This window comes from Platalea leucorodia (genome assembly GCF_965183815.1).
Source record: "Platalea leucorodia genome assembly, chromosome: 7".
Classification (NCBI taxonomy): Eukaryota; Metazoa; Chordata; class Aves; order Pelecaniformes; family Threskiornithidae; genus Platalea; species Platalea leucorodia.
Genome location: NC_138829.1, coordinates 18061977 through 18089091, shown reverse-complemented (window position 1 = coordinate 18089091; position 27115 = coordinate 18061977). Strand labels below are relative to the sequence as shown.

At 40.5% G+C, this 27115-nt stretch overlaps 1 protein-coding gene across 2 annotated transcripts in view; it reads right to left on the bottom strand.

Annotated features, from left to right (window-relative positions):
- Positions 1 to 396: 396 nt before the first annotated feature.
- Positions 397 to 27115, bottom strand: part of BTBD7 (BTB domain containing 7) — a 55072-nt gene continuing 28353 nt past the window's right edge. Inside the window, exons 4-12 of one of the 2 annotated variants that reach the window (XM_082317953.1) lie at positions 16020 to 16228; positions 14586 to 14661; positions 12125 to 12285; positions 11687 to 11830; positions 11342 to 11455; positions 9640 to 9829; positions 5340 to 5518; positions 4204 to 4632; positions 397 to 2458 (exon numbers count right to left, since the gene is read on the bottom strand). In XM_082317953.1, the coding sequence (XP_082174079.1) occupies positions 1643 to 2458; positions 4204 to 4632; positions 5340 to 5518; positions 9640 to 9829; positions 11342 to 11455; positions 11687 to 11830; positions 12125 to 12285; positions 14586 to 14661; positions 16020 to 16228 (2318 nt within the window). In that variant the 3' untranslated portion in view covers positions 397 to 1642. The remainder of the gene's footprint in view (positions 2459 to 4203; positions 4633 to 5339; positions 5519 to 9639; positions 9830 to 11341; positions 11456 to 11686; positions 11831 to 12124; positions 12286 to 14585; positions 14662 to 16019; positions 16229 to 27115) is intronic. The other variant, XM_082317954.1, reaches the window with a different exon arrangement.

Sequence of the window (27115 nt, the reverse complement as noted above, 5' to 3'; positions counted from 1 at the left end):
AAACTAAAAGTAAAGGTGCAGCAAGATTTCTGTTTAAATAGTACTAAGCATTTTGAACTGCAGGAAACAACTCGACCTAACCTTAAAAGTACTCCTTAGGTCACACTGGGGATGCAAGTTTCCTACTACAGGGAAATTCTTCATTATAGAAACAGCATTTAAAAAAAATCCAAACAGGCTTTTACCAATAATCACTGCTGCAGTAGCATCAGATCCCTATCCTGAATGCAACGAATCTGCAGTTAAAACTGCACGGTAAGTATTAAGGATGCACTTAATAATGATAACTGTTACACCCGGTGCACTGCTTAACCTCAGCCCAGTGGCAGGGAGCCAGCCCAGACCGCTATCATTCCCTCTTCGTATCACATTAAGAGATGAATCTCATTCCTGTGCTTTAAAAAAGCAAAGTTGGGAAATGGAAGTGTAATTTAAGAGTGCTAAAGCTGCGCACATTTCATGATGCTAGAGCAGTTACTCCTCACTTTTTGTTCACAGAACAGCTGCAATTATGAAGTCAGCAACACTTCAGATCCATAAGGAACACTGAACGACGTCACTAAGAGTGAAGCCCTTTTTTAATCACGGGCAGGAGAAAGCAAGGCAATGAGCAGTCACCGCAGCACCTCTGTTGGAGAGGGAACCCTCCAGCGGAGGGTTACCATTCAGGCAACAGCGAAGATACTACGCCTTGTCTTCCTGACGCTTCAGGATTTAGCACGAATCCTCAACTCTGGTCTTCACTTACCCCCACGTATGGGTAGCTGGAAGAACAAGTTATTACTATCATTTTTACAGTATTTCTCAATGTGTTTCTGCATGGGCAAATGAACAACTTTAGTCTGTCTAGTAAGCGCTTCTGGGTGATCATGGAGCTCTCCATGGCCGCAACAGAAAGCAAACAGAACCAGACCGTCAGATCCCAGTGAATTTCACTGGAATTTGGACTCCTAAATATCCCCCTGGACTCTTAAAAACCCAAATATAATTCTTGAAGTGGGCTTGCTATACAAGGATAAGACCAGCTGCCAGAACTTTTCAAACAAAACATTAAACTGGATTCTTGCTGTAGTTGTAAAAATCAGGAAGATTTCAGATCTAAACAAACAAACAAACAAATCTAACTAAAAATGTAGTATTTTGATGTGCTGTTCTTTGGAATTCCTACAATTAAAAAATAAACGCAGTTACTATCTCATAAGAAAATACATTTCATAATGTGCACCTCAATGCACATAGGGAATTGGCAGGTGAAAGGGAAAATGCAAAAGTAGGAAAATACAGTCCTTTAAATGTGACAATAAAGTTCAACATATTAGTACAAAACTAATACACTAAAATAGATGTACAGGTGCAAAAGGCTACCAGGTTGTAGAAAAAAGGTACCAGCTTTTTTTTTTTTTTTAAAAGGCTGAATTAAATTTTCTCAAAAAAAATTTCCCACAAAATAAAACCAGAAGCAGCATTAAAAATAAACTGATAACATGCTGTCTCTAACCAAGCAATGTATGTACAAAAGAAGTGAGCGAAGCTGAATTTATCTGCTGGCATGAATGAATTTGTCTGACAGAAGTCAGGCCAAAAGTTGCAAAGAATGGGATGTTTACAACTCTTAGGCACAGAGAAATAGTGGAGGTTGCTTTCATAGGGCAGATTTTTTATACAGGAAGTCTGGTTTGTTTGGAGACCTCCTTCCTCTGCTTACTGCATCTTCCCTTTCCAAATCTGCATTCCTCTGTGCTCCATGTTCCAATGGCTCATCATCTGCCAGTCTCCTACTGGGTCTCTCTTCTTGCATTTCAGAGGTGTACGCGGAGAGCGAAGGTCTGTTGGAGGTTAGCCCATAGGTTAAATCGGTTTCCATTTTTGTTCTTCCCCTGATGTGAACTGGGCCATTACCAGCATTTTCCTGGGTAGCCAGTGCCAAGTCCAGTCGCTGGGGCGGTTGTTCTAAGACATCGAGGTGTATTGGCTCATTCTTTTGTCTGTGTTGATGCCCATCTTGGGAGAGCAGGTATTCCCTCCTAGAATCCTCTTGCTTTTTAGGAGATATCTGGGAAGGTAGGTAGGCTGACTTTAAGCCACTTGGTGATGCCTTATTGTGGCTATACAAATCTGGGCCAAAATATATGCCTTGTGAAGGCGAAGGACTGTGCCTGCTGGGTGCTGGAGTGGAGGGTCTGCATGCAGCATTGGAGAAGTCATAGAAGTCAGGATATTCCTGCTGATTTTCTCGAGCATCTATTTTCTGCTCTATTGCATGTTTCTTTCGAGAAGCGGGCATGTGTCTGTTCTGAATACATGAAATGTGCTGGGGTGGACCGGGCCCGACCTCTGTAACCGTCTGGCTTAATTCTGTGTCAACAGTGAGCTCTGGTAATCTTCTGTCTTTCAAAGACATGGCTGACACACCCATTGCGATATCTGGCATCAGTTCATTTAGCAAGGGCTGAGTACACTAGAAGAGAAAAGAAATTGGTCCATGGAAACAAAGCAAAAGCTAAACACAAACTGTATTTAGGACAGTTTCTGTAATTCAAAGTGGCATTTTCCTAATCTACCTTTGCTTAGACCAACCCTCAGCCTGCAAGTTTCCTACACTGTTTAAAGAACACATGTATCCTGCAACCTTCACCCTCCTGCTAGTTTAAGACAACTTTCCTTCACGAACCTGTTGTGCCACAGTAATAGTTCCTTCTTAAACGCATCTTGTCTTGAACAGGCAGTAAATGACAATGTACTGTTAAACTTCTCAAAACATAAGCCTGCTTTAAGCCACTTGCAATTATCAAACTAAACAAGGCACTCTGTGCAGAGCTTAACAAGTGGTTTGGTACAGCACACAGTTCCAGTGCAGCGAAGCCACGAAACATGTATTTTGTCACCATAGATGCAACCCCTCTGCTTGCATTTCGTATTTTAAAGTAAGTTAATTGCATACACGCATACGTGTACGCACAACAGCCGCAGGGCTTGAGGGGGAGCAGTCACAGTGCTGAGGAGATCCACAAAGTACGTGGAAGTAGTTGCAGGGCACTCTCCTCACCTACACCTACAAGCAATCCTCCAATGAGACAAGTATATTACAGTCTTTCAGATAGAAGAGTTAAAATTTCTACTTGTACTTATCGCTTCTAATGAAAGCTATTTTAGCAATCATTGACTACTAGTAACTCACAAATTGCAGAAATAATACAGAACAAAAGTATCATCCATATTAAGTCTATGCTTCTCCTTGCATTTTTATATAAACATTCGAGACATTGCTAATGTGAAAAAGCTGTGAAAAAGATCACTATATGGTTTCCTTAGCGAAGTCAGTATTGATCAAGAAAGAGAGACTTATGCTACAAAACCCACCCTTGAACAAACAATGGAAAACAATTCTAATTTGAAGTTAAATATTTTAGGTTAAAACATAGAAAGGAGTGCAATACATTTAGGGCAATTGCTAAAGGAAGGAAAAAAAAAAAAAAATCCATTTCTCCATTCAGGACTCCAGACCAAATCTGCATCTGAAGAGCAGGTTTTCAGTATGACACGACTGTGCACTGAAACAGTTTTTTCACTGTGGAAATAAATTACCAAATTCTTTATTTAGCATTGCATGTACTTCACAAAGCTATGTCTTTGTCCAGTATGTTATAGTTTGTTGTTTTCATTGCATCGGATTGTAATTCAGCAACTGTAACGATTGTCTTTAAATGCTGCGACGAACCCCTTTGTATTTGCAATTACCAATTTCTGCTTGCCTATTAATTTTAAAATCTTTTTCACAGCTTTCACATTCTCCGCAGGTTCCCTTTATACACATCTGTTTACTTCAGGACTACTTACCTGTGAATAGCCAAAACATCATCAGTATTTCTACCCTCGAATTATAGCATGCAGTCCACTACTGAAGTTGACTTATGCTTTGTTTTAACGTAGAGCAAACTATATTATTTCAGAAGATTTACGAGTCCCATTTGCCCCTCCAAAACGCTCTTGGCCCTGGAACATTCATTCTCCCAGGGATTAGGGCATGCCTTTGGGATGCAAGAATGCTAACAGCCAGTTTAGTAGAAAATTCTTCTCTTAACCAATGAAGATGCTCTTTTATTTAACAAAGCCAAGTTACTTCACCGTAAGAATTCTCTCCAGCTCCTCTCTATAAGCTACTTTGAGTGGTGAGAGATAGGGAGGAGAAATCATAATACTTACCGCTTGCTTCTCAGCTGCCATCACTGCTGCTGCTGCAGCCACCGTTTGTCTCCCCAGACCTGTAGTGTTAGTGCAATCAGGGGGTGCTGCTTTAACGCTGGGCAAGTAGACAGGCGGTGCAGCTTTGGGAGCGGTTCGGGAGTGGAATAGCGAGTGATTACACGGGTAAGAAAAGGAACGGGAGGGATGTTGACTTGGCACCCTTTGCGTCCAGCCCACTTTGAACTGGTTATGAATAGGAGTTGCTGGTGGGTGGTATGGAGGTGGAGGAGGGGGCAATGGTGGATGGAAGGCCACAAAAGAGTCCAGTTCTGTAAACATGGTTTCTGCAGCGGGAGTACTGTTAACGCGACATCGTCCAGACTGTCTCATCGTCAGGAGCGGGCTTTCATCCCCAAATCGCTCATCAGGAAAGAATTTGTGAGGATTCTGCAAAGGAAAAAAAACTAGCACGTAACAAAACAAAGTAGGAAGTCATCTAGAAAAACGTCTCCTAAACTAACACGCATTGGAACTAGAAATCTGCTAGTACTGTAACAGGACAGTTGTGTCACCTAAAACCTCACCAACACTTGGAGGTGATTACAGCTACCACAGAATAAACATTTTTTTTAAAACAAGACAAGAAGCATCAGATTCACTGCATAAGTTGACCAACAAATGCATTTGCTTTAACAGCAGCATACAAACAGAAGCGGGATTTCCAGCTCCCCAGTCCTGATACGTACTATGCAGATCTACCGTATCAGTCAGGACTTTTTCTCCTCTCTGATTCAAGAATAAATCATAATCTAGATTTCTAATTGTGGTTTGACTAGTCTCATCAACTGCCTCTTTGGCAGATTTTTTTGTCCCCAAAATCTGTGGCAGTAAGAGCACCCTGAATGGCAACAACTCTTGAGAAAAATATTTATACATTGCACTTGCACATTTATAAAATCACGTAGATCAAATGCAACAGTCTCACTGTAATTTGCAGTTGGACGGTTGTACAGTTAAGCAGGCATTTCAAAGCATTTTTGCACCTGCACATGCACACACAAAGCAGGTCTCTTATGGCAGATGACGCATTCAAGTCAATTCATAAGCAGAACAGAATCAAAGCATTTGTGGTCTTACACAGCAATTTTTCATACCTGCAGAAGTTCAGCAGCAGCATCAGAAAGTCCGAACTCCCGCAGCACGCGAATCTGAATCTCGTAACTGACCGTGGCGCCTTCTCCGCAATTGAGAGCGTACGCTCTTTGCACCTGCTCAGTATGACGCAGCTCCTGCAGCCGTCTGATCATCTCTTTCACAATGAGGAGACTGGGAACTGGAGGGATAATAGAGAACAGAATGGGGATGATAGAGATCACTTTTTGAACTGCGAGACAGTAAGTTTGATTGCAATGGTTAGATTTAATTCTGAAGGAAGAATCTAACATTAGGCTGACTTGGCTTTTTTAAGAAGCATTCTGCCAAGAACAGTTCAACTTACACATGTTCCTCGAAGCATCATTACGGCACATGGGATAACACACATATCATACAAATGGTAAAGACATACACCGTTTTTCCAGCTTCTGCTAGAGTGAGCCACAAATACAGCCTTCTTTGTAAACTCCTTATGATGCAGGAATGTTACGATTTGAGGTGGGGGCAGGATATCTTAAATAACAATTGAATGTTCCCTCATGAATTCTACCGGCCAAGAATTCATTGATTTTTTTGGCATATGCTTCATACTTCTAGTGGAATTCTATAATCACAAGACCATAATACCAGCATGTAACTACAGAAAGAGCATTCTAAAAAAATTACACAAACTGTAAGCCAACATAAACCTGTTAAAGTTATGTTGTTTTATGCAGCCATATGGAAATAATTTTTTAAAAAAACCTTTCCAAAAGGAAATAATGTATAATTTGGGGTATTTATCCTGTTGCAAAACTTTCTCATGCCACTTCTTGCTGCTGTTTGATGATGAATGATATTTCTCTGTGGTCTTTCTGTCCTCAGGAAAATGTGCATATCAGAAGAGAAGACAAATCCAGATCTCTGAACACGTAAGTCCTGGCATCTGATCCTTTACCAGCTTTACAAGCGTTATATATTACCATGACCAGATGTCCATAATGAAAACTCATAAAAATTAAATGGATCAGACAGCAAGAACAGCGTGAAAAGACATTTGCATTACAGAGAAGGAGAAAACCCAACACCATGCAACTACAACTGGTCCCAATTTCACAAAGTTTACATTGGTACACTAAGGATAAGTGTAAGTAGTGCAAAATATTTTCTCCCCCCAACTTGAGTTCCTGTACTGGGGGTGGGGGGATCAATGCTATCCAGTCTTCAAGGCTTGCAAAGAAGTCTTCCACATTACCCTTCACACACTTATCATAGAATCATTAAGGTTGGAAAAGACCCTCAAGATCACCGAGTCCAACTGTTCACCTAGCACTGCCAAGTCCACCACTAAACCATGTCCTCAAGCACCATGTCTACCCATCTTTTAAATACCTCCAGGGATGGAGACTCACTCCAATTGTTCTGAAAAATCCTGGTTTAGCAGCCAGATGTTTAGCTACAACAAGCATTTTGCTAACACTGAAAAAAAGAGGATTTGAGACGTTTGAAGCAGTTCTCCAAACTAGTAGGCATAAAAATCATCTAAGTTTTTAATGAAAAAGTGCCATCTTCTCAAACCCAGGTTCGTTTCTGTTTTTTACTATTATTCGTGTGCAATGCTTGGAAGAGAGATTACATATATTAAAAAATACACTTCTCTCAAGTCAGTTGCAGGATTTCTAATTCAAACTGAAACTGGAAAATACCTAAGGAAACCCAATTACCTTCAGAACCTAGCCTCAAAGCAGAACAGTCTTCAGCAGAGGTTGAACTCATTTTACAATAGCGTAAGAGCAAGAAGAGCACCAAGATATGCTGCCAATAGCTTTTATACAAATATAGTACACAGGCAGCGGGTACAAGGAAGGTGCAAGCAACAGATGGAGAATACCTGAGCTGTAAAGAATCCCCTGTTCGAAGAGCCCCGCCTAAGGGGCACGGAGGCGATGTTGCCTAGCTTTCCCTCTGGCAGTTCCTGTGCTCCATCTATGCTTTGGGATGGATTCCTGTACAAGTTATAGGTTTGGTATATGCCTGAAATCTCTTCAAATTAATTGGGTTCCATCGACCCTTCCCAGCACAAGGTATTAGCAAAACAATCAATTATTTTGCATAATTACAGACATAAGCAAAGCAGGCAGTTACCAGTGCTCCAATTACTGGCCAGGCTCACAGCTTATATCCATGCTCAAATCAAAGGGCTGGCAGTTAATTCCTATATATGAAACTGTACAGAATCAAGCTGTAGTGGAGTCTCAAATTGGTCAAGATGTCTCATGTTTGCCAACAGAGCCAGATTTTTTCAGAACATGAGAACTTTAGCAAAACATTGGAGACCTTTGAGAATATGTTTTCTTTCTCAGTTTCTTTGGAAACTAAGATCCAGCAAAGTGTTATTAAAGTCGCATCTTATGATGAAATACTTGACATTCAATTCATGGTGGGTATATTTATGCTTTACTGTAGAGGGGGAAAAACATCTGAGTACTGTAATGTATTGCTGAGATGCCACAGCTGTAAGTTTCTAAATAAACAATTAGTACTTTTATCAAATTACAGAAGTTTTCAGAATCTCCTTTTAGGCTTTATCAAGTCTCTTTCTGAATCACAAGAAACAAATAGATGAAAACCATTCCACAAACCTTACTAGGAAAAAAAAAAAAAACCAAAACCACCTTACTGCAGTGTTTAACCAAACAGTGTTTCAAATCTTCCTAACACCTCAACTTAAATTCTCTTGCAGCAATTTAAACATATTATTTTTGCCCTGGCTCTAGCATCTGTAAGAACAGTTGACTTAAGGGAGACATAACTGATACACAAAGACCTTCTAAAATGGGGAATGGTGGAGGGAGGCAGATGTCCGTTTTCTTGGTGGTATGTAATCTTTATTGCTTTTCTACAGACTCCTAAACCGATCCATATCTACTGAAATGGGATACTTTGATCTAAAAATGGATGCCAAAAGTTTATGCAAGTTTAAGGAAAGACTGCATAAGGTCATGGACTAAAAATGCATTTAAAATTACTAACTACACAGAAACACCATCCAGTGTAGGACATCTTTGAGCTGCAAATGGCTGAAGAGCACACAGAATTTTACAGGGAATTACTTTATGCGCTTTTTCTGCTACACTTTCCTTATGAACTCACTTCTGGTGACTGCTGGAATAAAGACACTAGACTAGTCAAATCCTTGACCTCACCCAGTATGGCCGTTTAAAGGGCTAAACACAACGCTCCATCTGAGACGAAATCACTTCACGTCTTGCGGCGCATTGGCTTTTGTATTTAAGTCGGATTCTTCATGGAGTTGTATAATGTTGACTTTCAGGCTTTTTTCCACAGAGCTTCCTTCAGCCATCCTGTATGCACACAGCTGGCTACACCTACATAAGCATGTTTCCCACTTCCTTTACTGAATTTAAATTTAATCTTGGTCATTTAGCTATCTAATCCTGCCCTCCAAAACATCTACTGATCCTCCCAACTTGTCATCAGCTGCAAGTTTTGCCAGTGTATTCTCTATGCACGTTGACCAGGGGCCAGGGAAAGGTGGGAAGAGCTAAATGCTTTGGCAATCCCACCAGATACATTCTTCCAGTTTGACACCAAAAGATCAAATGCATAAATGACAAAATATATTACAGTTTTATGACTATTTCCCTGGCTTGCCTACGGGGAACGTCACACCAAGTATCCTGAAGTCAAGAGAGGCCCTATCTACTTCTACCTATAAAAACTTACTCTTCCACACAGGGAATGAAGTTGGTTTGACTTCAAAGCTACAGTGGATTTGGTAAACTGAAGAAAAACTGTGTTTTGACTGCCTACTTCCCATATTTTTCTGGCAAACTGAGTTAAGCTGACTGCCCTACAAGTTATGCTCCCCTGCGTTTTGTTTTTAAAATAAATCAGTATTTTGCCATTTTCCAGCCTTCTGGATCAACCAGTCATCTAAGATGGGCGGGCAGAAAACTGAGAACCACTGATAAGAGAGCCAGGCTCCAGCAAGTGTTCTACAGTAAGTTTAACTAGTTCAAGGTTTTTCAAATTGCTCAGCTGAAACACGTTAAAAATACTACCCCCTCCAGTAGCTTACTTTCTAACTACTTATTATGCCATCCAAAACCAGTTGATGTCTTCAGAGTAGACCAAAGCAAAAGGGACTACCATTGAGTAGAAAGAAGCCCAAATGGTGCAGTACTGCTCTGCGAGGAAATCATAATATTCAATAATTCACAATCCCTCTCCCCTGCCCCAAGCCCCCACCCACTCACACGAGATCAGTCGGTGTTGCAAGTGATCTAGCAGCCTTACCTGGGATCTCATTGGCTATAACTGAAGGAGGACTGGACTGGTTAGTGCTAACTTGCTGGTGGGTAATCATATGACAGCACTGCGGCACCGCGTTGTTTACCATGTAAAGGGTGTCAGGTACATTGGACATTCGGACCATCCGCAAACGAACGAGATCGGTTTGTTCCACCATCATCTCATCCAGTACTGACTGCAACGACAGCCATTAGAGCCCTCATGAAGGCACTGCACACACATACCCACCGGGAGCTGCCGCAATCGCAGTCCCGAGGCAACAAGTCTAGCAATGTCTAAACCGTAACTTTTCCAGGTCCCAAACAGTATTTGGCTTTTCCACAGCATTTTCTATCCCATTTTCCAGTCATGATCAGAGTGGAGTTTCAGACCCAAGAGCAGACAGGTGAATAAAGTTTGGGAAGGTTGCTTTATTTTGTAGCTGTCAGATTGGAAGTAACCTTCTTGAGGCCAGACCCTCTGGCCTCTGTCTCAGACAATTACTGCCTATAGGTCTCAACTCTGTGCCATTAAGTAGAAGGCACCAGTCTGAAAAATGAAACGTGTTTCCCTCAGATGTCTTAAAGAATAGAAAGGGATTTATGCATACCCTTTTAAGATTCTCATTTAATGTTAAATGGATTTATTTTTAAAAAAGGGAGGATAACAGGGGACTAAAAAAAAAAAATCAGAAATCACTCCTCTGCAATTTTTGCATTTCACAATAATTAAACTATAAATAGTAGTTACCAGATAATAAGTATGAGAGCCCTCCCTATAAGGTTAAACAGCTAATGATACTTTTAAAAATATTAACAGCATAATATGAAACTAATAGAAACAAATATGTCAGATTCCTGACAGGGGGAAAAAAAAACTTTTTACTTTAGGGTTACTACTAAAGCACTCCCATACTACAGACCTGAAAACTAAAAGAGTCAAAGCTTTTATCACATGTTCCTTAACACATTTTTGTTAGTTTTAACAATCCAAGATACAAAAATAAAATTTTAACTGGCTAGTCTTCCTTTGCTGCTTTAGTGCCACCTGGTGCTCTCTAACCTTTGTACCCAAAATGCAAAGTAGCTTTATTTCTCCCCTCAAAGAGGATGTCAACAACTCAAACCCTTAGAAAATATTTTCTTTCTTAGGCACAGGGCAAAAGCTCTGAATTCACCAGAGTAGTGGTCAGAGTTTGTAGGCGATGTGGATGCGCACAGCTTCGCCTAATCCTCTTGTTCTGCAGTCACCTGCGCTCCTGGGACTCATGAGCTCTTGATCTAAGTCAGAGCTGCCTTAAGTGGTGGCATTAGTTAGTGACCTACAAGGGTCCCATTCTGTCAAACAGAGTATGGCATGTTTCTGCCCCAGACAGAGCCATCTCCACCCTGCCACCAAACATCACCATCAGAGACGCTACAAGATCTTCAGTTTGACAGTCCTCATGCAAGATATTAAATAGGGAAGCTACTGCTTGAACATGACACAAAGGACTTCAGTCAAGTTGGACACAAGATATTTATTCCATTTTGCGGAGGATCAAGAGAATTTTGGATACATTCCGATTCAAACAAGAAGATGAAATATCAGAGTCCTCTGCCTAGTGGAATAGCAGTTCTCCACCCAGCTCTGGTGGGAGCTGGGGAGCCTGAAAGACCTGGCACCAAGGTTGCTGACTAGCTGCAAACTGGGACTCTCAGGCTCTCACCTTGCCATCCGCCTGCCAGGTGGGCTGCCGAGGAGCTGGGCCGGCAAACTGGCTGGAAACCAGGGAGGTTTCCCTCAGAACGCTGCTTTGTTTCCGGTGGAATTTCATCAAGATCTGTCTCGCAAACATTTCAATTTCGACAAAAAAAAATTTTGTTGAAAATTTTCTGACCAGTTCTAGAGACTTGAGCCTGATGATCAATCTTGTAAGTCTTGTTAAATTGAAAATGTTAGTATTTTAGGCCAGTACATGCAAAGAGAGACAAAACATACCAAAATCTTTCCCTGTTTACAGAACCCCCTGATGACTCCAGATTAACAATACTCAAATGTTAATGATTATTACCTTAGCCTCCTCCACATATGGTGAGAACAGTCTTGGCCGCACATATATTCCAGCATTTTTTTGCCGCAGCCAGGCATTTGACTTTCCACCTTCTGATGTTGGTAGCATGTCTGAAGGAGGAGTACTAATCAGGCCTCTCTTCATCTTTAAGAATCAAGAAAGAGTTTCATGGTTTTTTAAATACAAATATGGGAAAAGCTTGCAAGAAATGCATTTCTTATACTGAATCCTTACACCACTGATTTTTCTTTAGCCTTCTGATTGATTTGAAGTACAGAAAATTTAACCAGAAAAGGAGTTATACACATTTTACTCTGAGTGGTAACATTTTAGGAGCTAATCCTCAAAAAAAAAAAAAAAAATACAATAACCTGAACATTGTAGAATCTGAAGTACAAAGAATCCAGAGATAATACTTGTATGAGATTACTGACTTACTGCATCACTCAGTACTTCACTATTCATGGGTAAGATGTGCTCAATGCGGACAAAAGGCAAAAGTGGAGACAGGATCTCTCTCAGCTCCTCAATGTCAAGATCTCTCCTCTTCACACCTCTTTTGTTCACACTGTGAGCAGTACCACTCAGTAAATTAGGCTCTGTGGGAAGGAACAAAAAATAATAAGTTTACATCAACAAGTTTCAATGGGAAAGCAGGAGTTACAGGGCTTATGGAAAGTTACAGAAAAGGAAAGAAAAGTCTACTTTCAAACCAAGAGTGCTTATCAGCATTGTTCCACAAAACTATTTCATACCTTAAAATCTGATATGAAGCATCAGCAGAGTCAGGTTCACTTTATACAAACACAGGTCACTTGCACAGCTCTCAGTTTCAAAGCATAAGCCAGGGAGAACACACAGTAGTAGTGTTTGGGGTAAACCTTTATAAAGCTCTGCCTCGAGCTGTGCTAGGAAAACTTTCATGCCTCACTGCTAGCAGTTTCCCCAAAGGCTCTCTCCTGCAGCTACTATCCATTTCCCCAGCATTTTTCAGAAACTTATTTTCTGCAAATTAAGGCCTGAAGAGACCACTGGGATCATTACTCTAGCCTCACGTAAGCCACCATAGTCACAGCTGTGTCAAGCCCATTCAAAATGCTGTCACGGTCACAGGATACCTATTTATGCCAGGAGTGGGTATCTTGCTAGAGACTGCAAGATGACAACATGTGACACTCTCGGGTCATCCTCCCTCCCTCAGTTAACTACATTAACCTATATTTTAGGTATTGTGCCCAAGCTGACTTTGACTAACTTCACTCTTTGAGGAAACCTATCAAACATACCCACCCTCCATTCAGTACAGGCAGCTCAAGTTTTGGCCACAGCCCATTACAATTTCTAATGCTTTCTGGTATTTGACACCACCACATATTCAGAGCTGCAAAATCAGGAGCATCACTGAGGAATTTAGACCAAATTACTTGACTAAATTTGGCCCTAATCTGACAGAACTTGGCATAGCTCTTATTTCTGCTTTTGCTTATCATGTTATCTGATGACCCCAGGAAAGAGACATGAGTCGTTTACTTAAGGAACACCGCAGAGCGGGAAGCTGCACAGTTGCTCCAAATGAGCAGCTTCTCCCCCAGTCCAGGCCTGTTACTGGTTAACTGGCTTCACTACCTTCCACGTGCATTAAGACAAACACTTAGAAAGTCTTGTTTTGAAGACAGAAAGTCAATACTTGGGCCACTAAAAGCACATATTTTAACTGACTTTATGTTGCACTTCATGCAACATGTCCATGACAAAGCAGTTGTATTGCAAGCAATAACAGTGGATTTCAAAACCACGGCCAGCCCTCCAAAGACAGTAGCCACACCAACACTGCTATGTTTTCACACAGGCAAGTTCTTTCCTTCTGTTCCTCTCATTGTACTTTCTGATTGACACTTCGTGGTGGGGATGAACTGCAAGCTATTTGCATTTGTTATTTGGGAAATACATATTTAACCTACTTCCCACACCCAACACATGTGAGATTGCCCTTGAAGTTACCACTGTACCAATAATATGCATCTGAGCTAATAAAAATACATTTACATGTACTTCAGGAAAAACACTGATGCCACTTGATGGCTTGTTTCTCACTCCCACAGATTTCTGTGGGAGAAACGCACTCAAACTGAAGTGAAAGGTTGGCACTGTGGGAGAAACGTACTCAAACTGAAGCAAAAAGTTGACACAGTAAACTAAAAATACGACTACTGTGAGAAGCCGGCATGAGCACAGAAAAGTAAAAGATACTGCAGGGTTTATTTTTTTATTTGATGAATTAATTACAAGAAAAAGACTTCTGAGACAACAGGAATCAACCAGACAAAAATCAGACAATTGTAGAGGTTGAAAGGATCTCTAGAAGTTTGGTCTGGCCACAACCACTGCCCTCTCCCCACACCTCCCCAGGCAGGGTAGAGCAGGTTGCCCACAACTACATCCAGTTGGGTTCTGAACACCTCCAAGGATGGAGACCCCATAACTACTCTGGGCAACCTGTTCCAGTCTGACCATCTTCACAGTTTCTTGTGTTTCAACAGAACCTCCTGTATTTCAGTCAATGCCTCACTGCCTCTCATCCTGTCCTGGGTGCCAAGAGAAGAGTGTGGCTCTGTTTTCTTTGCTTCCTGCCATGAGATATTTATAGACCTCGCTAAGATTCCCTCTAAGCCTTTTCTTCTTGAGCCTAAACAATTCCAGCTCCCTCAGAATGCCAGTGTCCTCATTTTTTAAAGAACAAAAGATTTTTTAAAAAATAAAAAGGTGCATTCATTTAGTTTCGACCATACTATGAACAAAGTAGATTAAATTTCCTTAAGTTACAGATTGCCCACAAAAAACAACTTCCATATATTTTGGTGTATTTGGTTTAGTACTGTGTGGTTTAAAGGATCCTTACCTCGATCTGCTATTCTCTTCATCAACTGGTGTTCTCCCCATTTAATCAGATATTTAAGAATATCTTGTTCACTTGCCTGGTAGAAAGAGAAAGTCAGCAATTTGTATATGGTTAGTTTAATGTCACACACACACAAAAATCACATACATAGGTCTTTTACAGCTATAAAGAAATACAGCTGTACCAAGAGCAAAGTAAGTATTTGTACTTTATGATCTGCTATATCACCTCCTCCAAATATTTTAAGGTAGTACTACTGGTGTATCACCATCATGATTTCTAGATTCATGTCACTTTTTGAATCCCTAAGAAGAGGAAAAAAATTTTTTTCTACAGAAGGAAAAATTTTGTCTACCATGAAAGCTTACAGTTAAAGTTAATTAAAAGGGGCAGTTCCAACACTGGGTGTTTGGATGTCTTGTTTAACATCACAAAATTAGCATCTACACAGCCTGGAAAGCTATCAAAATAATCAAACCAACTAAATTATAATCTAGGTGAAGAGAAAGATTTTCAGTAGTACTATAAACAAAACTACTTTGCTTTGTTTATACCTAAGTACATGTGCTAATCACTCAACATTTTTAGAGGAAAAAATCATGTACTGAAAAATTTAAATTTATCTACCTAATTTCCTAACAACCAGGGTTGGAAATTTAGTCACAATACAAACTCTCATGGAAGGTCAACAGTACTGTCACTGTAATTCCTGAAGCGTCTAAACTGAACAAAACTTTTTAAAAAACCCCACACTTTAAACAATCTCTAAACACTTTAAACGAAAAGGTATGATTGGGACGAATACAATAAAAAAAATCCAGTCATCTTTAAGCTATAAAAGGCTGATCAAAGATATCACTCCTGAAGAGAAATGGCAGCAAAAATCCACAAGCTTTCTATTAGTCAGTATGGCTTCCTCTCCCTAAAACCACACAATCACCGAAGGAAATTCACAAAAAAAAAATTCTGCAATACTTGTCAGAAAAGGTATTTTTATGTCTCCCCTAAAAAATAAATTAAGCCTTCTGAACGATTACTAGTTTATTAGCTCCCACTGCCCCCAACTAGGATGTACGTTGTTACAGCAAAACTACTACCACCATATAATTTTTATAAAACACTTAAACATGCAAGGCAAATGTTAGGTTCAGAAATGCTTCGTTTAAAATAATTTGCAGCCATTTCTAAACTATTATTAGGCTTCTAAGCAACAGCATATACCAGCAGTTTGGGTTGTGCTACAAGCCAAGAACAATATAGTCATCTTAATCACTACTTCAATTTCATTTTTTACATATTATAAAAGAATGTTTAGTGTGCACACAAACCCACTCTTGCCTACAATTCAAAATGAGTTACTCCGAAGCGCTTCTAGTAATGGTGTAACATATCCCGCTTCAAGCGGGATCAGCTGTATTCGGCATTGCCGGTTACCTGTAAATAGTCAGACTGAATAGCTGTGAGCAGGTGGTCCTTGCTGAGTTCATAGAAGACATCTGAAGTCATGACCTGGGTAAACTCCTCACAGAGGAAATGTAGCGCTTGACGATGTACCCACTTGGAACCGTACGGCTGAGAGCTCCACTTCAGAATGGCAATTAAGGTGTCTAGTGAGATGCTCTCAGCAATAATATCTTCACAGCCTAGGAAACAAAAGCAAAAATCAATCTTGTTACAGAGGCACTTTGGTCCTGAAGGAATACTACATTCGGCTAAATCTGTAGTATAAAGGGTTATATGACTCCCAGTGAGAGCAGAAGCAGAAGTGCCCTACAGATCAAGGTTGCAAACAGGGTTAAATTCTGACTAAAAAGTACAATACTTTTAATTGTGGCTTAGGATTCCAACTATACAGTCATTTACCTTTTAAAGGCACATGAAACATCATGTCTGCTGGCATGCCTGGACCAACAACTGGAAGGGTAATTCAACCCTACTAGAACCTTCTTTGGTTAATACACATTATCTGTTTAACACATTTTAAAGTTGCAGATTTGAATTCGAGTCGCTATTGTTTTAAGCGGATTCACAGAAGCCTATAAACCATAAAAGAGGTGGGATTTTCATCTGTATCACTTTGCACGCGGGCCCTCCTGAGGCAGACCATGGAGAGGAGCCGAAACAAAAGCTGCGACACATGGCTGGTACTCAGCTACTCAGCACAGGGTGAGGGCAGCAAAGCATCATTTTCCGACTCACGGAGAAGGCAGAAAGCAGCGAGTTGTTGCTCTAGGCCACCACCCTGGCCTCCCTCATCAAGCAAGGCGCGGAGGGTGCCAGGACAGGGAGAACCTCCTCCGATAGGGAAGCAGAAAGCAAAGCATCCATGAGGCAGGAATTCTGACTCGTGGCGAGTCCGCCACAGTTTCTTCGTACCCACTGCTGCATTGGGATTTACTCTTCCACAGAGTACCTGTCTTCTGAAGACCAGACGGGATATTTAAGTCTCCTGAAGGGAGATGGAGTAGATTTGGAAGAAATGAGGGGAGACGTACCGCGGGAGGGCTGAAAACATGGGTACTCGGGGCTACTGAATTAAGACATATGGTACCACAGTGTTGATCACTTGAAGTCTCCAACAGCACTTTGCTGATTTCATTTGTACATCTGGTTTACATATACACAGAATACTATTTCTATTTGTACTATAAAGATAGCAATTTAAAGGAAAAAAATCCTATTCTAAAATTATACATTCCAGTCTCAACCCACTACAGCCACAAAATTACAGCTGTGCTTATGCCCATGAGAGGTCCCCAGGCAGTTCAGAGCAGCAAGCTGACACTGCAATTATTTCGCTTCTTATACATCATTTTTCATTCAGTTTCAAGGATTTTTAAAAAGTAAACTTTGACAGTTGTTTAGAGAACTGTATCTCATTACTGAGCTCTTTGACTAATCTGAGTAAGAAAAGTGTTTAGGCATGGTAATCTTAACATTTGTCAAGACAAAGATCAAAAAGGCTCTCCTGATGCTACATATTTTTGAACTGGTTGCATACATGCAAGACACACTAGCAGCAATTAATACCATCAATACAGTTAAAAGAAAACCTTACTTTTCTACATAGGCCAGCATACAGAATATAAGCATTGGCTCCATTTCTGTTGCAACTAATAAAGTGAAGTTATTAAGGAGTAAGTAGTAACAAGCGAATGTGCTACCTCAAGTAGAAACGTATCTGTCAAAGGAACTACTACTTAGGAGCAAAGTCACTGGAAAGGGATACTTAAACAGTAAGGTAAAGAAGAAGGTACTAGGAAGCAACAGTTCAAACATGAGGCAGGTTATTAATTTACCTGTCCTATTAAACACATGTGTCTCCACTTAACACTATAAAAAAGCCAGCACATTAATTATGAGAACAATATTCCGCCATTAAATTTTCTAAACTTAAGTATAAAAAAAACATGCAGTGAATATAATAAATACAGTCAATGCTCAATGAGAATGCTTGCAGCAAATTCCAGGAATACATCTCAACATATATGTAGTTTTGGAAACAATTTTTATTTATTTTCTAAAGGAATTTATTAGAATAATGCCTGTCCACCAACAGTAATAAATTTTACACCAGTTCACACTTAAAACACTTTCCTCAACCAGCACTTGGATGATTTGTTTTTCACTTGCCTGATTCACCTGAGAAAAGGAAGACCGGTATCAATGCAGCCACTGACAGAAGGGCTAGCAAAAGCACACACATTTCTGAACGATGCATTAAACGCAGAATTATGCTACTCATCCCAAGTTAGACTCTCCATTTGCTTTTGACAAAGGTGTAAGTGTTGAGTCATGTTTCAACGCACCTGCTTTGTCCTTTACCATTACTGAAGTAATACAGCACTTCTCAGAGCTACCTATTACCATTAGGTTACATATTATTACTACTACTACTACTACAAGTAAGAACAGATGCCTTACTATAGATATTGGCCTCTAACCTGCATGGTTAACACTAGCCTGAAGTGAGCAGTGAACATGCAGCAAAAATTGGCTGGAGGCACCTGGAACATCAGCCCGGTCATCACTGGCACAGACGAGAGCAGAGGATGAGAACTGCTCTGAAACACACTCCCTGGGTTTTGGTACAGGTTAGAGAAACTGCCCCCTCTAGATGGGGGAATTCCCCAGAAGCCTGAAGGATAAACCTCACTCTGAATTCTTAAAAAATTCTGGTCAAGAATCTGAAAAACAGGTTTAAAAAAAAAAAAAAAACAACCAAAAATCTGCCTTAAAAAAAAGCTCAAAATATTTCAGCATACATCAGAAATACGAGTCAATGAAGTTTGAAGCTTTCCACTTCAGTATCCATTTTTACTTACACTTTTCCTTACATAGTTAATGGCTGACATTGTATTTAACTTTGTCATGTGAGTCCCTTTTATCTTCCCTTTTGGGGCTCAAAAAAGGAAAATGTTAAGTTAGCAGCAAACCTGGCATGGCGAATGAAAGCTAACCATGACTAGTTGCAGTATGCTTAAGAGACGAGTTTGCTTCCCTGAATAACAAACACACTGTTGTTTAAAACAATTCTTCAGGGTCATCTGTTGTGTTGCAACTTGTGTTGCACCAAGTCTTGCTCTGCTAAATCCTAACACAACTTTTTGCATGCAATTATTCCGTTTGCATGCAAGCTGACTGGAGCAGATGATTACACCCCCCTGAAGTCTAAAGATGACACGTAAGGACTGCTCCATTTCAAAGGCAGTATGTAAACCCACTCACTGAAATCAGTCACGAGGAAACTCAAACTGTAAAGGCAAAGAGACTTATCTGAAAGTGAATGCCATTCATAGTATTTCACCTGACATTTAATTTTGAAAAAATAAGGATACCTGCCCCCTGCAAAGACAGAAAACTGCATTTCCATGAGAAATGCAGTTCCAAAGATCTGAGCAACACTGATTTACAGAAACAGAGCATCAGCTCAGTCTCAATTCTTCTATCAAGTCCAATTATTGCACAACTACCAGTAATGACATTGTGAAGTGAAAAGCTCATTTAGGATGCCTAGCAAATGAAACAGTCCTTTTCCCAAGTAATTTTAGCAATGTGTCAGAACTGTGGTATTATTAAAAGTATTTCTTCCAAAGTAAGCATGAGGTAATAATTAAAGTGTTTTCTGAACATCTAAATAAGTCAGGGCAACCCAATTCTAGCTATGGAAAGAATCCAATTTCTTTTCTTCTTTGGCAGAAGGTTTTTTTGCTTTAACAACCAGCCACTTGGCAAAAAAGCAGTCATCTAATAGCTACAATATTGTTCTTCACAGTGGAATAGAGCATTATTCTCCTCTAAGTACAATTTTATAATATACACGCAGCAACAGCCTTTCTAAGTTCTGTTTGCAGTGTCCCAAAGTGCTCTACCAGAAGCTTCTGTGACCGTTAGTATCTTTCAGAGATTCAACTTGGAGTCTGAAGAAATGAAAGATGACTATCACACATTTTGGACAAATGAGGCTATTCCATGCGCTCCTTTTGCTGGATACCAATAGGTCCTGCCTACAAGCAAGTCCTTTCTGCTTCCCCAGTTGTCTCTCAAATGCAATTCCACAGCCCTTTCAAATAGAAATGCTTCAGCCTATGTTAGCATGCTAGCCAGTGGCCTGGGACCTTATTGAGACAGTTGACAGACCTACTAAAGACAAATTAAGGGCCTTCAACAGTCAGCAAAAGTGGAATTAAGCAAAAGTTTTTACTACAAAATCATTAGCTTGATTTAACTCATTCTGTGGTGGAGACCTTTCCCCTAAACTTATGCAAACCAGTGGAGCCAAGAAAAAAAAAAGTAATAAGAATTCATCTTGACACTGAACTGGAGACTAGAAGCTATTCAATGTTTTCTTAAGTTTGTTGCATTAGGAGAGACCATGCTGGCAATCAGGAACCATACTTTTTGAATTTGCTGGCATGTAGAGAGCAGTTCAGAGGCGTGACCTGTAGCCGGTCTGGACTGCACCATGTTTGGAAGTTCCAGAGAGGCCCGTCTCACCCATGCACGAGCACCCTTGCTGCTCTAACCAAGCTTCTGATGGGAAGAGAAAGGAAAAAAAGGAAGACAGCATTTGTTCAGCCTCTTTCCCACATCTTACAGACCCAGAGATGCAAATGTGTCCTGTACTTGCTAAGGATCGCTTAGAAGGCAGCCCACACTCACAGGCTGTGGGAGCAGTCATGGAAGCTAACCCCCTTGTATTGCGGTTTTAAATCAGATTGTCATCTTCTCACACCGCACATCTCCTGCTCTTGTGTCACACTGGTGCTTGGGTGGCCACTCAATGAGCTAGTCAGCTAATTTCTGTCAATCCTGCTTCCAGCAACATTTGATCACAAATAGCACAAACCCTGCTGCCAGCATAAAGAACAGAAACAAGGAGACTAATGCAGGACGCAGGGCAGCAGTACCACTTTTGACCGCCCATCAATCTGTGTCAGATTCAGGTGACCTCATACAATTTGAGACACACAGCAATAGGAGTTTAGGTTCTCCACAGCAGTAGGCAAAACATCAGTTACAAAAAACAGTAAGAGCAAGTCAGAAGACTTACATAGTACAAACGGGAAACTACACCTTTTTAACTGGTTATTGCATAAGCAGCAACTGCAACAACCTCTACTTCTCTGTAACTGTATTGTGAACAAGGGATCTTGTTCAGCATCTGTCTTCTGGATGCAGGCTGACTTTCCCAGTTTATTATTTATTGCCTCCTGGAAGCACCATATTCTCTGTCGTAAAGGAATGCTACAGGTTTCTAGCTTCTTGAAGTTTTAGTGCTTTTCTTTTCCACCCCCTCCCCAAATTGTTTTAAAAAAAAAAATCTTAAAAGGAGATTAAGTTAACTATTAACTGATGCCGAGCCTGTAACTTGCAGGTGCGTTATTTCCCACATTTTAGAACTCTGAAGCACACAAGTTTTGGTTACATGAAGGTGCAAAACTACGTGAATGTTTTGCAGAAAAGAAAACGAGACCTAAATAGCACTGGAGATCAAGAAGGCCTCGATGGGCATTAGTAGTCAAAGACTGTTGAAGTCTAGTGCTATGTTCAGCACCTCTTTTGAGCTATTTTTAATCCCTCTGCTGATTTTTCTAAGCTCAAAAATTTAAAATATTCATGTACTCCCATCCTTGAAAGGCTGAATTCAAAGTACATCTATTATAGCACTGTTGAAGTATATAGTATTATTTTTTGCTTTATTCAAATACAAAGCTGACAACTTTATAGCACTTCAGATTAACTGTTAAAGCAAAAATAAAATATGATCTGAAGGTTAGGTTGGGCAGCCTTTTGTGCTATGCTAACCATCCATCCACAGTGAAAACTCAGTAAGTTATGTCGAATCCAACACAGCATATTAGCCATCCATTTGAAATATTAAATTAGGGAGCAGAAAAAAACAATGCAATTTGTGTTATTTAAAAATATTTTCATTTATGATATGGCAGTTATAAAGCTGTTAAACATTCTAAGATATTAACAGCTGGATTTTTGAAGCTGTAAGTTTAGCCAGAAATGTAAGGTAACTATTACACGTGTAAAGTATTCAATATTTGTGGCAAAAGCTCTTTAATGTTTTCTCTCCCAAACAATGAAAATGAATTTACTCTTCTGCTCCTGTCACATGCAAAATGCAATTAATTTAGGAAGCCTGCAATCTGCATCTACATTTTTGGCTTCTTGCAGCCACCAGTTGATAATGGCCCTTGACTGGGCTTCAGCATTCCTTAAGAAGCACATTCAGCGGCAGCGTAGCTGGTCCAGCTTAAACAGAAAACAATTGTGGGTCAGAAACAAAAAGCTGCCAACTCAACCATAACAAACCAGAGGGAAGAACTTAACATGGGAACAATGAATGGCTGAGGGAGGAAGAGCTGATGCTTAGAGGGACCAGCAATGGTCTCTCGCAGCCCAGAAAGCGAACCGTATCCTGGGCCGCATCAAAAGAAGTGTGGCCAGCAGGGCGAGGGAGGTGATTCTGCCCCTCTACTCTGCTCTGGTGAGACCCCACCTGGAGTACTGCATCCAGCTCTGAGGTCCTCAGTACAAGAAGGATGTAGGCCTGTTGGAGAGGGTCCAGAGGAGGACCACAAAAATGATCAGAGGGGTGGAACACCTCTGCTATGAGGAAAGGCTGAAAGAGCTGCGGTTGTTCAGCCTGGAGAAGACAAGGCTCCCGGGAGACCTTACTGCAGCCTTTCAGTACTTAAAGGGGGCCTATAAGAAAGATGGGGACAGACTTTTTAGCAAGGGCAATAGCGATAGGACAAGGGGTAATGGTTTCAAACTAAAAGAGGGTAGATTCAGACTAGATATAAGGAAGACATTTTTTACAATGAGGGTGGTGAAACACTGGAATGCGTTGCCCAGAGAGGTGGTAGGTGCCCCATCCTTGGAAACATTCAAGGCCAGGCTGGATGGGGCTCTGAGCAACCCGATCTGGTTGTAGATGTCCCTGCCAACTGCAGGGGGGATGGACTAGATGACCTTTAAAGGTCCCTTCCATCCCAAAGCATTCTATGATTCTGTGACCGCCACCAGCCATCACTGCTCAGTATTTAAGCCATATACTTCCTAGAGCACAGGTAGCTGAAAGAAAAATCTGAAAACAGTGACCAGATGTGTTTCTCTGCAAACTATGACATTGCAAACAAATTTTATGTGCCCAGTTGCACAAATCAGTCAAATTCTGTATCCTTGCATGCAACTCTGTCAGGTAACTGCTCTAAGGAAGATCCTTTCCACCTCCTGCTTTCTCCAGTCTTCATGACATAAAACTTAAGCAATAATTTCAGGCTTGACAAGTGAATCATTGTAAGGAGATATAGGTCAAATTTATGTTAATATTTACTTAATCATACCGAATTTATTTTAAAGTTATAAGTGCCAGACTAGTTCCTTTGAGCATTCCTACTGCACTGATATATAACTGACACACTTGTTCTAATCTTCCCACAATACAGTTCTGTGTATTTAATACTGCTGCTGTGGGCTTCCTGGCATTTCAGTATTTCAGTCCTGCTGAGATCAAGGGTACTTTTGATGTCACACAGAATCTGCCTGTAGATCAAAGGCTGCGCTACTGAATATGACTTTTATTTAAAAGTTTCTTACTTCTTATTCTTGTCAAGGGTAATGTCAACACCTAATAATAAAATGAAAGCAAAAAGTTGAAATTAAGTTATTTTTTGTCAAATTAACTTCCTAAGACTTTTTGGAACCAGCAGGCAGAAAAGATTCCCATGCAAAAACTATTTCATAGGGTCCCAGTATCCAAAAAACTGCAACAGAAAATCATGTTGTACCACCACCTCAGTGAGGCTATTCATAACAGTAAGCAACAAGGCCAAGATGTATAAGAGGATTCATGTATTTAATATAGCTATCTAATAAAATTAAGATACCTGAAGTCAAACTTCTCTGCAACAGCGGTGGATGTGGCAGCACGGTACAACTGGAAGGGGGGATTATTTTAACAACGCATGATGAACAGGACTAGGGAACTGATCTGGTTTTAATAACTGTGCTACAGAACAGGAAGGGATAAGTGATTTTAAGTCTGATCTTTGGGAGTCAATGTGTTAAAACGATTGCACCAGTACAGTTGACAGAGAGCAGCAAGGTGGCATGAATACACAAAAGCAGGAGCAGAATGCAGAAATAAGCAGGCAGAGCACAGAAACCTTCCATTAAGGGATGTGCTTCAACCTCCTGGAGAGGGCTCTAACCCTCACAGCCTCTGTGACACCAGTGAAGAACTTCACTTTTTGGTACTTAACAAATACTGCAGCACCCCTAATAGCAGTCTCTGTCTTATTAGGTACAAATGGGTTTCGGTATGATCAGCTCTATAGATGAGACATGCTTGCTTATTAGTTCATTTATTCAAATTAATTCATTCGAAGATCCAATCCGGTTTCTCTTGGAAGATAAGTGACAATCATCAGCTGAAACAGATCAAGCTGAAGGCAGAGTAAATTCTAAATAAAGTGGTCTTGCTTTGCTTGGACAGTAAAGATTCATAGCATGTACCAATACCATCACTGACTTCATCGTAGGGAAACCATCTATTAAAATACAACTGTCAGAAAAAGGAGTATCACTGTGCTAGGAGTGGGAAGATTTCCATGGAAAGAGTCAAAGCTGAATCATCTGCTGAAATTGAAGAAAAAACTACAACATCTGGATACTTAGAAAGGTCCCTGAAGACAAATCAAACTAAAATCTGTTGAAAATAAAAACAGTTGATCAGAAGCTTTAAAATACATGAACTTCACTTGACACTCATTTACAAATACCCAGCCAAAACCTGGTAAGAGTGAGCAAAATCAGTTGGAAAGAGTATCTGGACTTACATATAATGAGTACAAAATATTTTCCAAGAAACCAGGGAGACAAACTTCAGCAAGTTTGCAGTTGGCTAGCACGAGTGAACTGAATCAAAAAACTCAGGCCAGTGGGTGTGGAAATGTAGAGAAGAAACTTAAGACATTAGCTACTGCGAAAGCCAACTGATGGGATCGGTCAGAACTTGGGCAAAACTGGAGACCTGCAGCGCAACAGAGTACAAAAGCGCTGTCAGAGGACCAAGCTAAGAGATATCACGAGAACTGCCTGCTTAGTGGTCTCCAACACGTACGCAATGCTGTCTCTTCTAGCATCGCTCTGCATAACATCTAAAAGTCAGATGTTGAGCGACAGCTTCCAGCACAGAAGTATGCTAGCTATGAAATCAGGGAATCGGAGGGACATGAAATGAAGATCTTCTATCTACCTTGTGTTAAGTATTACAATAAGGGAGGACAAGGTGCTATGGTTAAGTGCCAAAACAAGAATGGTGGTCACTACTAAAGTGCCTACTTTAAGTGATCTATTAGTCAAATGCAGGTGTATAGTTTTCCCTGACCAAATAAGCTTCCTTTTTAATTTTGATTATAAGATTATACCAGAACAATTCTTCAGTGTCCGTACAGTACCAATGACCTAAACATGAACTCAGCAAATTAAGTAGAGAACTATTAGATACTGACTTCATTGGCATATACGGATTTTCCACAGACTGCTTACTGCTTTCTCCTGTAGCTAGGGAACACAGCACTGATTTGTAAAATCCTATTTATTTCAAGTTAACATCTAGAATTTCAGTATCTGAAGGGTTGCCAAATTTACATTTCCTAGTATTGATAATATAATAAATTTCAATTTTACTGCATTTGTTTCCTATGTATAATAACCTCCTCATTCCCCACCTCACCACTTCTGTGGTCAGACACAGATTTACCAGCGAAAGAAGAAAAGACCTCCGAGGGCCACTACATCCCTCTACCTCCTCCCAATGACCACTGCCAAAACACTACAGCTCTGGTTCATCCAGAGGGCCAAGACCGAGCTCACACTGCTGCACTCACTGGTTCCAGCCCCCAAAGTGTGCTGCCGAGGTGTTGCAAGCCCAGTGCAGCTCCTGCTGCTGCTTTTTTTTCTCCTCCCCTAGAGGTAGTGTTGGGGGAAAACCTCCAGGGAAAAGCTAAGACCTTGTTACTGCTGACTCACAGAATATAAATTCCAGAGTAGCACCGGTCCGTAGTGCATTACTAAAAAGAGTGCCAGGGACACGCTGATCCAAGCACACTCAACTTAAAGCAAGCAGAAATAATGAAACTCAGCGTCAAATAAAACACCAGTTCCATTTTTCAGCATTTACTAACACCTAAAAAAATAAAAGCCATTTTCCTATCTGAAAGTCTGCCTAAGTTTCTCTTTGAAGTCCTCTATCTATCATTGCTTATCTGCTTTGATATAACTTACGCTACTTCATCAGAACACCTCCAGATCACAGTTGTTCCAGTTTAGGTTTCCAGTCTGAGGGAAGGAACTACACCCTGTTCATTTATGAAACAGGGCATAATTATTCAGTGTCTCACTGAGGGCTTCATTCACAGTTTAATTCCCTCATTAGTATTCCCTGAGCATACTAAATCCTTTTAACACTTGTGTATGTGAATGCACCAAAACTGAGAAACTGTACACTTACTATCACCTTTTTAATTTCAACTCATTTTCCTTTCTTGCTTTCAGCTGATCTACTGAGTTGTCCAGTTCTCAAGTACTATCAACTTGCAAACATTGCATAGGAATGAATTTAACACCGTAGATCAACTACAGTGAAAACTTTTTGCCACTTCTGCATTCCATTTAACATTAAGGTTTTAGGTGTACTTAGAGGGGAACAACAACAAAAATAAGAAAGATGCAGACAGACTGGAAAGGGTCTAAAGGAGTGCCACAAAGATGATCAAAGGGCTGGAGAACCAGCCCTACAAGGAAAGACTGAAGGAGTTGGGTCTTTTCTCCCTGGAGAAGAGAGGCTCAGGGGGACCTCGTCACGGTATTGCAGTACCTAAAGGGCAGCTACAAAGAGGACAGAGGCTCTCTCTTCACAAGGCGCCACATGGAGAGAACATGCAAGGGGCGACAGGTACAAGTTGCACTGGAAGACATCTCAATGTAAGACATTTTTTACAGTGAGA